The 17309-nt window shown below is 34.2% G+C and overlaps 2 protein-coding genes across 2 annotated transcripts; both read left to right on the plus strand.

The window, feature by feature from the left end:
- The first annotated feature begins 288 nt into the window (after nt 1-288).
- Nucleotides 289-2951, plus strand: LOC104225511 (large ribosomal subunit protein uL6z/uL6y-like). The gene is made up of 3 exons (XM_009777333.2): nt 289-813; nt 2420-2542; nt 2641-2951. The coding sequence occupies exons 1-3, from the start codon at nt 439-441 to the stop codon at nt 2725-2727; spliced, it is 585 nt and encodes a 194-aa protein (XP_009775635.1). The 5' UTR covers nt 289-438; the 3' UTR covers nt 2728-2951.
- Nucleotides 2952-14715: 11764 nt separating this feature from the next.
- Nucleotides 14716-17097, plus strand: LOC104225514 (polygalacturonase-like). The gene is made up of 4 exons (XM_009777337.2): nt 14716-15156; nt 15718-16007; nt 16556-16781; nt 16867-17097. Exons 1-4 carry the CDS (start codon nt 14716-14718, stop codon nt 17095-17097), a joined length of 1188 nt encoding a protein of 395 aa, XP_009775639.1.
- Nucleotides 17098-17309: the final 212 nt, after the last annotated feature.

The following is a 17309-nucleotide window of genomic DNA, read 5'->3' on the forward strand; positions in this document are numbered from 1 at the left end:
GTAATTTGGTATACTAAATGTAATTATATCAAACCTTAAACATTGAGGGTAATAAGGTTTTCTATATGGTATAAGAATGTAAAAGTTCTTTAAAGATACTTCCGTTTTACAATCCGATTAATTGGTCGAATAGTAAAACAGAGAATATATTTAAATTATTTCCAAAAGTACAGGGGTAATTTGGCCTTTTCCTTATTTGAAAATGTGGCTAAGCTTTAAATACCATGCCAGAAACCGGCCAACCCACGCCATTTGTACAAAATGCACAATGAATTGGACTTTCGTCAACTGGACCTCCATTTGGCCCATAATAAAACAAACATCTATGAAATTTTCATATAAAAACCAACGTGTAAACTTTTCCACTCTAGGGTTTTTGGTCAGCCACAGGAAGCCGGTAGGCAGTAGTGAGGGCAGAAGCAGCGAGAGACACCAAAAATGAAGACTATACTCTCATCAGAAACGATGGATATCCCCGATGGGGTGAAAATCAAGGTAAAAGCAAAGCAAATAGAAGTGGAGGGACCGAGAGGAAAACTAACCCGCAACTTCAAGCACTTGAATCTTGATTTTCAGCTCATAAAAGATGAAGAAACTGGAAAGAAAAAGCTCAAGATTGATGCTTGGTTTGGATCTCGTAAAACCACAGCTGCTATTCGCACTGCACTTAGTCACGTTGAGAATCTCATAACTGGTGTCACTAAAGGGTACCGTTACAAGATGCGTTTTGTGTATGCCCATTTTCCTATCAATGCTTCTATCACTGGTGGGAACAAGGCTATTGAGATCAGGAACTTTCTTGGCGAGAAAAGGGTAAAATTATTTTTGAATTTTTTATGTTAATGTTTAGTAATAATGTGTTTTTATTTGCTATTGCTTAATAATGTGCCTATGGTGTATTTACGTTGATTAGGAGATTGCGTTTGGAAATGATGTATTTAACTGCTAGAATTTCTGTAGCTTTTGGTGTGTGAGATATTGCTATGATTTGCAGATTTGGTGTTAATTGAGTATTCTGTTAAAATATGATTTGGTGTTTTTCTCCAAGTTTTGCCTCTGGTTCATTTTACTATTTAATTCTCAAATCTGTATGTAAAATACTACTCCTATTTGAAATGTTTTGGAATGAAGATGTCTGCACAGTTTGTCTTACTGAGTGAAATTCCTTTGCTGGTAAAGGTTATTTGGCTTTAATTTGCTGCTTAATAATAAGAGTTAATAGGGTGGCCCATATGTATCTTTCAATATTTGACGTTTCAGGTGTCTATGTTTGCTACATGTTTGATTTGTAGCCTCCATCCATTTTTTTAAGAAAAGAAGATGGCGATTCTCTGAAATACCAATTTTATATAATTGCAGTTGCTGTATTATGCATATTATTTTTAAAAGCGAAAAGCACACAAAAGTGACAAAAAGCATTTCTAAGAACTGACTGGGCACACTCCTTTGAGGCGCATGACTTACCCATTGCTTCATCGCTTCAAGCGACGAAGCAATGGCTTTTAATGACACTGATTAAGCAATGTGCTTCCAAGTCCTTCATATGATTGAAATGTGTTTCTTAACATTTCAATAGGGAATGCACTTGGACAATGTCATAATACCATTCTTTTTTTTGCAATTTTAGTTTTATGAAGTCAAGTAGTTCGTGACGGACTGTCGCTTTTCTTCAATGAGTAGATAAATTTAATGATAGCTAAGAGAACTAGAGAGCTGGATTGAAATATTTGTAGGAGTAAAGTACTTAACTGCAATCAATGGATGAAGGGAAGGATGATTTGGTTTTAATGTAAGAAAAGATATTTGAAGCCTCTTGCCATAAGACATAGCTGTAGGAAAGTGTTCCTTGATGAATTGATTTGTTCTTCTAATTTCTTCTTATGCTAATTGTTTAAAATTTGACGCCACATTGTTCGAATTAATATTGATTTCTTGAGTGTGTTTTGGTCACCATCTGACCATAAAAATAACTAATTTTGTCGCATGCTGTGGGGATCACCGTGCAGTAGCATATAAACCATTTCTTATTTGAGAATTGTTGTGGTATTTAAAGGTACTGTCTGTGATATGTTCCTCACAAATTTGACCACCTTTGAGTTTAGTTGATACTCCTTCTGGCCCAATTTATGTGACATTATTCGGATTTCGAGATTCAAATGAGTTGCTCTTAGACCGCAAATTTTTTGTTATGTCTTTTAAATATTTTGACTTATTAATTATTGTGACTTGTAATATTTTTACGTAGTTTTCAAATATGTAAATGCACAGTAAAAATTAAGAAGTTTGGATCTCGAAAAGCAAAAAAGTTTCACTTAAATTGGTAGAGAGGGAAGTAGTTTTTTCATGGATGCATTGCCTTGTTAGATTTAAAATGTACAGTAGGAAGTAGCAAACTAACTTCTTACTTTCACTGTATCAGGTGAGGAAAGTCGATATGCTTGAAGGGGTTACTGTTGTTAGGTCCGAGAAAGTTAAGGATGAATTGGTATTGGATGGGAATGACATTGAGCTTGTTTCTCGGTCTGCTGCCCTCATAAACCAGGTAAAAGTCCCTCTTTTTACTCCTCTAGACATGCGGTTCTGCACTTTATTCTGCATTCTTGATTCTGTTTTATTGAACTCCTCTCTTTTCTTTGACAGAAATGCCATGTGAAGAACAAAGATATTCGTAAGTTCCTGGATGGTATCTATGTGAGTGAGAAAGGAAGAATAGCTGAAGAAGAGTAAGTTTTAGTAGACTGGTTGTGGGGTTGTTTGGGATCATCTGCTGATTTCATATAAACTCATTTGAAGTTTTGATTCAACAATTTTGGTTCCATAGTTTTCTGGATGAAGTATCTGTTAAGAGTAATTTTATGTTTTATGTCTGCCTCATTAAGTAGAGATGGATGCTTTCCTTTGATCAATTTCTTATTATCAGATCAACTTCTATGTCAGTTTTTTCCCTTTTACCTGCTGTTGCCCTATTCCTTTTTAGATGGATTTTTTTTTGTGGAGACGGATTTGACTTATATACACAATTAATGTGTCTTAACTTGTTGTAGCAAGTAGTCTACTTTATTCACGCGTTACTAATTTCGCTTTTTATGGAGAGCTATCCGAAGTTATGTGACAATGTAAAAGTTCTTGTGAATGCCAAGAGAAAGCAAATTAGCACAAAAGTCACAGCCGAGCAGTCAAACTTTTCTCCTGCTAGGCAGCAATGACATTGCAAACTCTTGGTTCAAACTTTTCTTGGGGTTGTTTTCCTCAAATTTGAATGAAATGTTCAAAACTAAAATGAAATATTGCCAATATTTAAAATCAAATCTTTGACAACAAGATGAAGAAGAGTAATTACTCGTATTATGGAGATCACCTAGCTCATGATTATACAAAACCTACTTCTTGTTAGAGGTGTTCATAAAAACCCAAAAAACCGAACCAAACCGAAAACCAAACCCAACCAACCAAAGAAATCGATACTTTTTGGTTTGATTTGGTTTTGGTTTTGAATTTTAAAAACCGATCAAATTTGGTTTGATTTTGGTTTTAATCAGAAAAAAATCGAATCAAACCGACTATAGGAGTAACTGTTTCAAATTTATTATTACACCTATATATATGTATATTGTTATACAAAGTTTCAAAAAATTTATGGTAAATGTTAGTAGTTTGCACTTTTAATATAGTTCTTTACCTTTACATTCTAGTTTGATTGGTAGTTTTTTTTTGTTTAGTGTAAGAATCCATTTTGTGTTAAAAATAACATATTTTTAAACTGAGTCCTTAAATTATTCATCACTATTTGATTCAATTATCATCAATATATTTTGGTAAATAATAGATTTCTCAAAGGGTAATTGATTTGATAGTGTTACATTGAAAATGTGATCGCCGGAATATGTGTTTGGTAGTGTATGTCTTATATTTAAGAAAAAACCGACAAATAACCGAAAAACCGATATAAACCGAAGAAAAACCGACTTAATTGGTTTGATTTGGTTATAATATTTGAAAAACCGATTTACTTGGTTTGATTTCTTTTTAGGAAAACCGATTCAACTCGAACCATGACCCCCTACTTCCTGTAGTCAATTGACTCGATTGCTAGCCTATACAGATAAAGTCATATGTAAGTAAAGAAAAACCAATGTGTGGTTACTCATTTCACCAAAACTACTTGTTAGCAGTGTTGCTTATCTAGCCTCGTGCTTGTTTATACACGACGTGAACACACTAATTTGACAAACTAGTAACTGTTGTAAAATGAAAGTAATGCAGTAAAATGTAAATAAGAAGAGATAGAAAGAAGGGAGAAGTGTTTTCTTCTTTTACTTTGGTGTAATTTTTCATTGCAATTACATGGTCTTTTATAGGCATAAAAAGTAAAGATGATGGACATAAAATAGGAAATTTAATCTTTAAGTTATTCACAACATGGGCATCCAATGTAGCATCCAATGTAGTATCCAAAGTAGTATCCAATGTACAAACTATTCATAACACTCCCCCTTGGATGTCCATGTAAGATAATGTGCCTCATTAAAAACTTACAAAAAAAATATTGGGATGTACATAGTTATTTATAATATGCATTGCTTGCTGCCTCATTAAAAACCTTACCAGGAAAACCCAGTGGGACAAAACCTTGGTTAAGGAAAAGAGTGCAGCGTGTAGTTACTCCCCCTGATGAAAAATCACTTAATGTCTCGAAGACGACGCATTCCAATCTTATATATCAGCTTTTCAAATATTGAGGTTGGTAATGCCTTAGTGAACAGATCAGCCAAATTATCACTTGAACGAACTTGTTGTACATCTATTTCACCATTCTTCTGAAGATCATGAGTGAAAAAGAATTTCGGTGAAATGTGTTTTGTTCTATCTCCTTTGATATATCCTCCTTTCAATTGAGCTATGCATGCAGCATTGTCTTCATACAATATTGTTGGAATATTCTCTTTCGAAGAAAGACCACATGTTTGCTGAATGTGTTGAGTTATAGATCTTAACCAAACGCATTCTCGACTTGCTTCGTGAATGGCTATTATCTCTGCATGATTTGAAGAAGTAGCAACCATAGTTTGTTTTGTCGAACGCCATGATATGGCTGTACCTCCACTTGTAAATAAATAGCCTGTCTGAGATCGACCTTTGTGTGGATCAGACAAATATCCTGCATCTGCATAACCAATCAATGATGGCTTGGATTCATTTGAATAAAATAAACCCATATCAATGGTCCCTTGGAGGTATCTGAATATATGTTTAATACCATTCCAGTGTCTTTGTGTTGGCGAAGTACTAAATCTTGCCAATAAGCTTACTGAGAAAGCTATATCTGGTCGGGAATTATTGGCAAGATACATTAATGCCCCAATTGCACTAAGATATGGTACTTCGGCACCAAGAAGCTCTTCATAATTTTCATGAGGTCGGAATGGATCTTTCTTTATGTCAAGTGATCTCGCAACAATCGGGATACTCAATGGATGTGCTTTATTCATATAGAATCGCTTTAAAATCTTTTCGGTGTATGTCGATTGATGGACAAATATTCCATCTTTCATATACTCAATTTGTAGACCAAGACAAAATTTTGTCTTTCCAAGATCTTTCATTTCAAATTCTTTCTTCAAACAGTCTACTGTTTTTGGAAGCTCCCCAGGAGTTCCAATGATATTTAAATCATCAACATACACGGCGATTATAACAAATTCAGATCCAGACCTTTTTATAAAGACACAGGGACAAATTGGATCATTCTTGTACCCTTCTTTCAACAGGTATTCACTCAGGCGATTGTACCACATACGTCCTGATTGTTTCAATCCGTATAAAGATTTCTGAAGCTTTATTGAACAAGTTTCTCGAAAATTTTTATATGCTTCTGGCACTTTAAATCCCTCAGGTACTTTCATAAAAATTTCGTTGTCTAATGATCCATACAAATAGGCTGTAACAACATCCATTAGATGCATATCAAGTTTTTCTTGTACTGCCATATTTATGAGATACCTGAAGGTGATAGCATCCACTACAGGAGAATATGTCTCCATATAATCAATTCCAGGCCTTTGGGAAAACCCTTGTGCCACAAGTCGTGCTTTATATCTAACGACTTCATTTTTATCATTTCGTTTTCGCACAAAAACCCATTTATACCCTACTGGCTTTATGCCTTCAGGTGTTCGAACTATGGGTCCGAAGACTTCACGTTTTCCAAGTGAAGTTAACTCTGCCTGGATAGCGTCTTTCCATTTTGGCCAATCATTTCTCTGTCTACATTCATTGACAGATTTTGGTTCAAGATCCTCATCTTGTTGCATTATTTCAACAGCAACATTATAAGCAAAAATGTTATCGATAACAATATTATTTCGGTTCCATCTTTTCCCGGTTGAGACGTAACTTATTGATATCTCTTCATTTTTCATTATTTTTAGGTACCTGGACCTCCCCTAAGGTCTTATCATTTGTTACGTCTTGGGGCTCTTCTTGAGCCACTACCTCTGTGTTATGTTCACTTTGATCACTTGCTCCTTTTCTTCTTCGAGGATTTTTATCTTTAGAACCGATTGGTCTACCACGTTTCAAGCATGGCTTAGACTCATTTGCTTTAATTAATTGTTCTGTCGGGATATCAACTCGAATTGGAGCATTAGCAGCTGGAATATGTGACTTAGTCACCCTTGGTAGGTTAGTGAATGCATCTGGCAATTGATTTGCAATATTTTGTAAATGAATAATCTTTTGAACCTCTTGTTCACATTGATTTGTTCGAGGATCTAAATGAGACAGTGATAATGCATTCCAATCTATCTTCTTTTTCAGCTGCTTATTTTCTCCCCTAATGTTGGATATACTGATTCATTAAAATGGCAATCAGAAAATCTTGTCGTAAATAAATCTCCAGTCATTGGCTCTAGATATTTTATAATAGAAGGAGATTCATATCCAACATATATCCCCAACCTTCTTTGAGGATCCATCTTTGTGCGTTGTGGTGGAGCAATTGGAACATATATCGCACAACCAAAGATCCTAAGATGGGAAATATTTGGCTCTTGACCAAAAGCCAATTGCAATGGGGAGACTTTATGATAACTTGTGGGCCTTATCCGCACAAGTGCTGCTGCGTGTAAAATAGCATGACCCCATACTGAAATGAGAGGTTTTGTTCTCATAAGCATTGGTCTAGCAATTAATTGGAGGCGTTTGATCAATGATTCTGCTAGACCATTTTGTGTATGAACATGAGCAACCGGATGCTCAATTGTTATCCCAGTTGAAATACAATAATCATTAAAGGCTTGGGATGTAAACTCACCGGCATTATCAAGACGAATTGTCTTAATTGCATAATCTGGAAATTGTGCTCTTAGCTTTATTATTTGAGCCAACAATCTCGCAAATGCCATATTGCGAGTTGATAGTAAGCACACATGTGACCATCTTGTAGATGCATCTACCAAAACCATATAATATTTGAATGGTCCACATGGAGGGTGAATGGGCCCACATATATCACCCTGTATACGTTCCAGAAATGCAGGGGATTCCATCCTAACTTTAATAGTTGATGGTCTAATAATTAATTTTCCTTGAGAACACGCAGCACAAGAGAATTCCTTAAATTGAAGAATCTTCTGATTCTTCATTGCATGTCCATGTGAATTCTCAATTATTTTACGCATCATATTAGAACCAGGATGGCCCAACCGGTCATGCCAAATAATAAAATTATCTTGATTAGTAAACTTCTCGTTTACTACGGCATGTGTTTCAATCCTGCTAATACTTGTGTAGTATAAGCCGGAGGAAAGAGCAGGTAACATTTCAAGCACATATTTCTTACCGGACATTATTGTAGTAATATAAAGATATTCAATCTTTTCATCATTTGTAGTCTCAATATGATAGCCATTTTGGCGAATATCTTTGAAACTTAATAAGTTTCTTTGAGATTTACTACAATATAGTGCTTCATCAATAGCCAAATTTGTTCCTCCTGGTAGTAATAAATTGGCTCTTCCAGAACCTTCAATTAATCTTGTACTACCGGATATTGTATTAACATTCGCTTCTTTCATTACCAAATAAGAGAAATATCTCTTATCTTTTAAAATAGTGTGTGTTGTAGCACTATCCAGAAGACATATATCATCTTTATTAATCTTGAGTCCAACTGAAGACTGGGGAATTTTCATATTCTTCATAAAAAAGACAAATAATACATCATAAGAAATATGAAAGACAAGCAGGAAAAAAACATTAAGAAATACATTAGAAATGTAGAAACTAGCAACACATGATGCATTAGGAAAATACACTCAAGAAAAATAAACTAGTTGCAAACATAAACATAACAACTTTTATAGCTTCATTCCCCAGTAAGATGATTAGTTCTTCAGTCAATATCCTCAAAGAAGTCCCCAACTTCTAAATGAGTAATATTTGTTAGGCCTTCAAAATCATCGTCTTTATATGCAAGATGTGCCTTAGAATCATATTTATTTGAGAGACCTGCTTCATCATCATTATTTTGAAAGGTCAAGTGTGCCTCCACATTATTTTCTTTTTCTTGAGGGAGGCTTGATAAAGTTTGACAAAATATTCTGGCGTACGACAAATGCGTGCCCAATGACCTCTCATACCACATCGGTGACACATACTAGCTTTACCTTTTGAATGATTAATTTGAGAACCCTATTGTTCTCCAATTTATTTCCACCATAATGACGATAATTGTTTCGCCCCCTGCCACGTCCACGTTTACGACCATGTCTACGACCACGGTAATTATTTTGTTTTCTTTCAAACTTATCATATGTTGCTACAACATTCACTTCCTGAAATGGAGCTGACCTAGTGAGACGGGGTTCATGATTTTTCATTAATAGAGTATTATTCTGCTCAGCTACAAGTAGGCATGTGATTAACTCAGAATATTTCTTAAAACCTTTTTCACGGTATTGTTGTTGTAGCACCACATTTGAAGCGTGAAAAGTAGAAAATATTTTTTCCAATAAGTCCTCATCTGTGATAGTGTCTCCACATAATTTTAATAGAGAACTTACTTTAAAGATAGCAGAATTATACTCACTTACGGTTTTAAAGTCTTGCAACCTTAAATGTATCCACTCATACCGAGCTTTCGGTAATACCGTAAGTTTTAGGTGGTCATATCGATCCTTCAAATTAATCCATAATTCAAGTGGATCTTTTACGGTTAAATATTCAGTTTTTAACCCTTCATGTAGATGATGACGAAGGAAAATCATGGCCTTCGCTTTATCCTGATTTGATGCTTCATTTCCTTGTATAATAGTATTTCCAAGACCTTTAGCGTCAAGGTGAATTTCAGCATCAAGAACCCATGATAAATAGTTCCTCCCGGTGATGTCAAGTGCCACAAATTCAAGTTTTGATAAATTTGACATAGTGAAAACTATCATAAAAGATGAATAAGTTAGAGAAATAATTATAATAATAAACAATTAATGAAAACAAAACGATTAAGGTAAAAGAAATGAAAATAGAGCTATATCATGTTAACAATCTACTATTTCATTTTATTCTTGCCATAAAGTAGAAATTACATACTTGTTTCATTTCACTTTATATTATTGATATATATGTGTTAATAGAACTGAACGTGACTAACATTATTTATATGTTCCAATAAATATAAAGTAATTAAACTATAAAATTATTGCTTGTCAATTTATTTCTCACAGTTCTTCAAAATGCCTTAAAGATATGTTTTGATCTAGGGAGTCCATGAATATTATAAGTATGACATTAGTGCATAGCTAGTTTGATGACTTTGAGGTCCTCTAAGAGTTGAGCACGGAAGGAAATAGTTATTTAATCACTGCAATGTACTTAAACTATTTAAGATGCCCAAGCGCACAAGTAATCTGCAAACAGTGAGCATATGATATGTACTGCCATAAATAAGATGATTATAATGATACATACCTTAATAAAATATGGCTCAACTTAGCGGGAGTTAAGAATAAAATTAGAGCTTCGTGCTGATAACGTGTTATAAAATAAAAGTAATGCAGTAAAATGTAAATAAGAAGAGATAGAAAGAAGGGAGAAGTGTTTTCTTCTTTCACTTTGGTGTAATTTTTCATTGCAATTACATGGCCTTTTATAGGCATAAAAAGTAAAGATGATGGACATAAAATAGGAAATTTAATCTTTAAGTTATTCACAACATGAACATCCAATGTAGCATCCAATGTAGTATCCAATGTAGTATCCAAAGTAGTATCCAATGTACAAACTATCCATAACAGTAACCATGTTGTAAGAATTTGCATAGAGTGATTTGCTTCTATTGGTGGAGAAGGTATTCGACCCCGTATTAATCAAAGTTACGTTATTAAGCGTAGTTACTTATCCTATTTATTTCGTTAAGGTATATGCACTCAAGTAGTCCAACATGGAAAATAATAAAGCAAAGACTTAACTAATCTAAAGTGAATAATGAGATATGTCTTATATTGTAATCACAGAGTAGCATCCTATGTGGTTATGTTCATTTTTTTAGTACGTACTTGCATTAGTAAATGTCCTTCCTCGGTAGGACCCTTCAAATAGGAAAACCCAACTTGTGTTTTTTCATTGGCAGAATAGCCTAAATGACATCTATACTTGTGCCACTTTATCATGCCGATCCCCAAACTTGATAATTTGCCAATTGAACTCTTACACTCCTTTAAATCGTGTATAATAAACGCTTATGACAGAAGATCGCCGATGCGTGTAATACAATCTCCTCCACGTTGGCTACCACGTCAAAAAATAACAATGTGTAGATGACATGTCACATGGTAGATTAAAAATAATTAAAATAAAAATTAAAATTCAAACATTAATTCCCTAATCCCCTCCCTCATTGATTTCTCTCTCCCCTCACGTTCTTTCTCCTGCCCATCTTGCTTCTCTCTCTTCGTGTTCTTCCTCCTTTCCCCTTCCAATTCTTCCCTTTTTATATTATAGAAATAAAATTAAAATATGTAAAGAAAAGAAACCGAGTAAAAATTATGTTTTTTTCCAGATCGAAAAGTGGGAGAAGAAGTTCGATGGTCCATTTCCATGGCTGACGGCGTTAGGTGGCGGAGAAGAGGTTCGATGGTCCATTGTTCGTCTAGCTCGAAAAATAATACTCGCTGCCCCTTTAGTATATTAATACCCGCTGCCCCTTTAGTATATTTTTGACTTGTTCAGGATTCAAGAGTAGTAAAAAATAACACCATAGGTATACATAAATGTTTAAGAAGACTTTAGGGATTGAGTTTTTTTTTTGTTGGAAGGGACGAGCGGGGGAGTGGGGAAGAAGAAGAAGAAGCATACAAGGGGAAAAATCGAAAAGGGAAGAGCCGGAGGTGGATTTGGGGTGGGGTGGGGTGGTGGGGAAGAAGAAGAAGAAGCAACATACAGGGGAAATAATCCAAAAGGGAAGAGGAAAGGGAGGGGTGCGGTATTTGTTGGGTGGAGGTGGGGGTGGGGATAATAGGAAAAAAAAAATTAAATGAGGGTGGGGTTGCGGGGAAGAACTGAAAGAGACGATATCTCTTTTGACTTATTTTATCTTTATCTTTTTAATTTATTTTTATTTTTATTTTATTAATTTTTTCTTCTTATTTTAATTATTTTTTGTTCAGAATTTTAATATGCACGCTCGTTGTCCGCGTGAATTACACCCACTTTGTCCAGCTCAACTATTTTGTTGCCACATGTGCTTGGTCAACGGTCAAAGAGGCTTAAAATATAGGCTTTGATCAAGTTAAAGTGTCTGGATGAAAACAAGTGAAGTTTGGGGACCGACATGACAAAATGTGACAAGTATAGGTGCCATTTAGGCCATTCTGCCTTTTTCATTCGTAAGAAACAACGCACACTATGGAGTTAGGCCATTTTATTTTGTGTCTCATACAACTGACACTAGTTGTATGAGTCAACTTTTTTGTCTCACAATTTTGTGGACCCAGATTTTTGTAGACCTAGAAATATAAGATTGGGGTCCACAAATTTGTGAGACAAAAGGAGCCTCATACAGCTAGTGTAAATTGTATGAGACACAAAATAAAACTTCTCACTTTTAAGGGGTCGTTTGATTGGGAAACACTTCATCTTATGATTAATTCTCACATGATTAGTTATTCCGGAATTAGTTATTCCACCCTCCTATAAGGATAAAATAACACTACAATCTCGTGATAACTAATCTTGGGAATAGATATACCACAATTTTATTTCAACCAAACGTGGGATAAACTCATCTCAAATTTAATACCGAAAGTAATTATCCCTTATCCCTCGTACCAAACGAACCCTAATGAATTAGCTCAATTTCTTTTGTTACTATGCCTCGACTTCATAGTAGTGCATAGTGACTTGAGAGTAGTGGTGAAGCCAGGATTTTCTTAAGGGTGTTCAAACTTGAAATAAGTAAAAAAATCCGACAAAATATATTCAATATATGTTATGTATCTCTAAAAACCTAATATTTTACCTATATAAGCAATGTAGTTTTCCAATAAAAGAGTGGTCAACTGACCATCCTAACCCAAGTGTGCCTTCGCCCATGCTTGAGAGTGTGGAGTGGGAACTAACTTGCTCAAGTGAGTAAATATTATACTCCTTCTGGTTCATAATAAGTGACCAATTTGCTTTTTTATTTTGGTCCAAGATAAGTGTCCATTTATATAAGCAAGAAAAAATTCAATTTGTTTTTCCAAAATTACCCTTATGTACGTATCCCTAAAAAGTCTTTTACTCCTCACATTAAATTATGCTGCAATTAAGGGTAGTTTAGTCATACTAACTATTTTTGTCTAGAATTTAGTATTTCCTCAATGAGTGTAACCAAGGCAAATTGGTCATTTAATGTGAAGAGGGAGTAGGATTCAATGAATAATAGCATATAATACTTCTTTGTTCTCAGATTTCGTGAAATGCCTATTCACCCCCATTTTCCTCGCTATCCCCTGTGAAGGTCAAATCAGACCCTTATTCATGTAATGCCATTGAACATATACATGCCATTAAGAAGTAATTGAGGAAATTGTAAATGCGCAAATAGCAATCACTAGTAAGTATTTTTTTTTTTCTGTCTGAGTTCCTCACCTGGTATTCAGTACTCACATTGGTATTCAGTACTCACATTGGAGTCATAACTACGCATTTTGCTTCGTGTAAGGTCCATCAAAAAAGGAAGCGCTCCCTATCCAGGATCTTTTTCTTTTTCAAGCTGAACTCAAAACCTATAATTGAGGGTGGGAGAATCCTGTCCATCTCTCAACTAACTCTTGATGGTGTAATGGGTGGTTGATTAACATAACTATCCGCTAGGTCAGGGTTAGTCTATGTGCAACGTCGCATCTACACAACATCAACGTACAGTTCAACATATTCCTACTTCATAAATATACTTCATGTACATGTTTACATTTTAAGAAGGAATATATAAACTCTTACAATTTTTCTTTCTCTTGAAAATGAGAAGCTTTATTCTGTTCTTATAAAAACTGAAAAACATTTTTGATGATCAACATAATAAGATCTCGTAGGATTTGAAATGAGTAATAACCCGTGATGATCCAACATAAGAACGTCACGCATGATCACAACCCTACTTAGGCTATTGAATATTAAAATGTGGAAGATGCCAGATGTCAATGTTAATTAAGGAAAAATGCTAGAGTCTCGCCTTTGTCGCCGGTTAAACCAATCAAAAGAATATTCCCATCTTTAACTTAATTAACTTCGCAAATCTATAATCTCTATGCATTTATTATTGATTAATTGCTTTCCTTCCTCTTGCCTGAGCTTTTTGTAATTAATTGCCTCTTGTCCATCTTAATTATAGTTTAAGACGAGATTGAGGGCTGGCTTATGTGTAATGAAATCTAACAAAAAACGCGATACTTAGAGTTTAAATTATTATTTTCTTCGACAAAATAAATGACAGTCTCATGTATATTTTCCTCTTAAATTAGTATTACAGTCTCATGAAGAAAGAAAATTTGTATGCCGGTGTCATAAAACTAAACATGGAAGAAAATATATATGTCCTCTATTGACCTTCTCTGTGTAGCTATTTTCTTTCAACTTAAGTATCAGTGGGGGAGGATAGTCAAATTGTAAAGGTGAGAACTTTGTCTTATGCTCATTTTACATTTATTTTATTCGTATAAGCCAACAGCAATTAACATAGAACTGACACTACACAGAATTCTAAAATCTCGTTGTCCTTCCAATCAGTACGTATACGTATCAAATTAACTAGGGTGGATCTACTGTGTTGGTTACGGGAATTCAATTATTTTTATAGTATCAACTTGAGATCACTATAAAAATACATAAATTTCGTTAAAATTTAAAAACGGTTTTATAATTAACACTTCTAAATATTTTTCTATATACAAAGCTAAGCTAATAATGACTATAGCATTTGAGAACTAGCAACTCACATGTTGATGTTCTACTCAAACAAATGCATTTTAATTTTGGCGTTCTTCATGGATCTTACAACCATTCTTAATCTCGTGAGCTTTCTTCTAATTTTGAAAATTTCTACATTAATTAGAGACACATCTCCCAAGGATTCATCTAAATTTCCTACACATATTTTCAGTACGCAACGTACGATTGACATTTTAGTCACTAAGCTATAAATGTACACATTAATCTTCACATTACTCCATAAGCAACATGGCTAACTTCAATACAATTCTATCTTTGCAACTTTTCATTTTCTCTTCTTCCATATTACTAATAATACCTTCTTGTTTAGCTTACAATGTGGTTAGTTTTGGGGCTAGAGGAGATGGAAGGACAGACTCAACCGCGCCATTTCTTCGTGCTTGGATGGCAGCCTGCAGCTCAGCTAAGCCGAATAACGTTTATGTTCCTCGAGGAACGTACGTTATTAGGCCAGTGACATTCACTGGCCCATGCCGGAGCAGAATTGAGTTCCGAATTGTCGGAACTGTCGTTGCTCCGGCAGATTATAATGTGATTGGAGGTTCTAGCTTTTGGATTTTGTTTTATAAAGTAAGTAGACTTTCTGTCTATGGTGGAACAATTGATGCTAAAGGACATGGTTTTTGGTCTTGTAGAAGATCTGGTCATTCTTGCCCTCCTGGAGCTAGGGTACGTATATAATTGATATCTAGGTTCCTCTTTAATTAACCTTATATTTATATTAGTATAACCAGAGTATAACTTCTATATATAGAATACCAGTGTAAAAGAATTTGTATACTATTAAATTAAATCATCTAAAATATTACAACACATAACGCCTGTAATAATATTTTACTACATTACTAGCTGGGGGCGTAATTATTTTTTTAAGTCAACTTACAAAATGTAATTATAGCACCGTTGACTCGGTAAAATTATTATTACGATTAAAATGGAAATAGCACATCTATACTACTCCATTGAGCAAGTAAGAATATAGAGAACTTCTAGTACTGTTTATTTTTGTTTAATTTTTGTAAGATATTTACCTGAGGTGAATTTAAATGGAAAAACATGGTTAATGATGAATCATGTAACTGATCCAACTTATTTATGGTTAAGACGTGGTTGTCATTGTTGTATTAAAGAATAAAAATTACTTTACAAGTTGCTATAATATTATTTTGATACTATGTATTGCATAATATGATCAATATATTTTCTCACACTAGCTTGATCTTTTTGCAGTCAATAACATTTTTGTGGTGTGATAATGTACTGCTAAGTGGATTGAAATCATTGAACAGCCAAATAATGAATGTGGCAATTGATTATAGTAGCCATGTGAGAGTCCAAAATGTGAGAATAAGATCTCCAAGTGGAAGTCCAAATACAGATGGGATTCATGTGGAGAATTCCAGGGATGTTACAATCAAAGATAGCATCATCCAAACTGGAGATGACTGCATTTCCATTGGCCCTGGCTCCATGAATATGTTGATTCAGAAGATTGGTTGTGGCCCTGGACATGGCATCAGGTATACCTAATTGTTTGCTTGACGAATTAACTTGAATAACCATTTACCCAACATTGTAAATTAAAAATAATCTGTGGATATATATATATATATATATATATATATATATATATATATATATATATATATATATATATATATAATCCAAAAAGTATAATAAATGTATAATTTATATATACTGGCTAGCAAAGTTTGCATAAAGATCCGTTAATAAAAGCTATTACAGAACATGGTAATAGGGCCTTTGTTTCTTGATACTCTGTTCGGAAAAGTATGGCGTCTAGGATTTAACTTATATATACTAACAATACCAAGAATTTTTACACTATTAACTAATTTACATTATATATAATTCATGTATAGTATATGTATATTCATATATAATTAATGCATAATTTATGTATAATGGATTGAAAAAGTAAACAATATATTTGGCACACTATTTTGCGTAAAAATCCCTCTTTTTTAAATAAAAAAAATTTCTCCCCCCCCCTTTCTTTTTATAACAAGAAGAATGAAATCATGAAGATTTGGTTTTCCTTTTGCAGCATAGGGAGTTTAGCAAACAGCTATAACGAAGCAGGAGTTCAAAATATAACAGTGGCAAATTCAGTATTCACTAAAACACAAAATGGTGTAAGGATAAAGTCATGGGCAAGGCCAAGTGATGGCTATGCTAAAAATCTCATGTTCAGAAACCTTGTTATGAGGAATGTTGGGTTCCCCATCCTCATTGATCAAAACTATTGCCCCGAAGACAACTGTCCTCACCAGGCATATAACCGACCGCAACTTACTTGTGATTGAGACGTAATAATTATTATATTGAATTCTGAACATATGATTGTTCTTAATGTAGGGTTCAGGAGTGAAGGTGAGTGAAGTGACATACAAGAATGTGAAGGGAACATCATCCACCCAACAAGCAATAAAATTAGATTGCAGTAATACAACTCCATGTACTGGTATTAAATTGCAAGATATAAAGCTCAGTTTCGTGGATTATCGATTGAGAAGGCCAGCTTTAACCTACTGTAGAAATGCACATGGCAGACATGGTGGCACCGTCATTCCAAAGAGTTGTTTTTAAAACAAATTAATACTAATGCATGATTATTAATATAAGTATAATTGATTCTCATTACAGTAAGTAAGATAGAGATACTGCTGTGTATACATATTTCCAACTTTCCAAAGGACAAAGGAAAAGAAGGCTCATTTCTCATGAGTATCATTTTCTTGTATAACTGGTCATTAGTTCAGTTTTGTTGGGTAGTTTTAAATAAAGAGATAATTTATTTA

The sequence above is a fragment of the Nicotiana sylvestris genome, chromosome 12 (assembly GCF_000393655.2).
Source record: "Nicotiana sylvestris chromosome 12, ASM39365v2, whole genome shotgun sequence".
Lineage (NCBI taxonomy): Eukaryota > Viridiplantae > Streptophyta > Magnoliopsida > Solanales > Solanaceae > Nicotiana > Nicotiana sylvestris.

Coding starts and splice junctions, on each gene's coding strand:
- LOC104225514 (XM_009777337.2), top strand. CDS start 14,716: ATGGCTAACTTCAATACAATTCTATCTTTGCAACTTTTCATTTTCTCT. Junction 15,157..15,717: donor CTTGCCCTCCTGGAGCTAGG/GTACGTATATAA, acceptor ATCTTTTTGCAG/TCAATAACATTTTTGTGGTG. Junction 16,782..16,866: donor AAGACAACTGTCCTCACCAG/GCATATAACCGA, acceptor TTCTTAATGTAG/GGTTCAGGAGTGAAGGTGAG.
- LOC104225511 (XM_009777333.2), top strand. CDS start 439: ATGAAGACTATACTCTCATCAGAAACGATGGATATCCCCGATGGGGTG. Junction 814..2,419: donor ACTTTCTTGGCGAGAAAAGG/GTAAAATTATTT, acceptor TCACTGTATCAG/GTGAGGAAAGTCGATATGCT. Junction 2,543..2,640: donor CTGCTGCCCTCATAAACCAG/GTAAAAGTCCCT, acceptor TTTCTTTGACAG/AAATGCCATGTGAAGAACAA.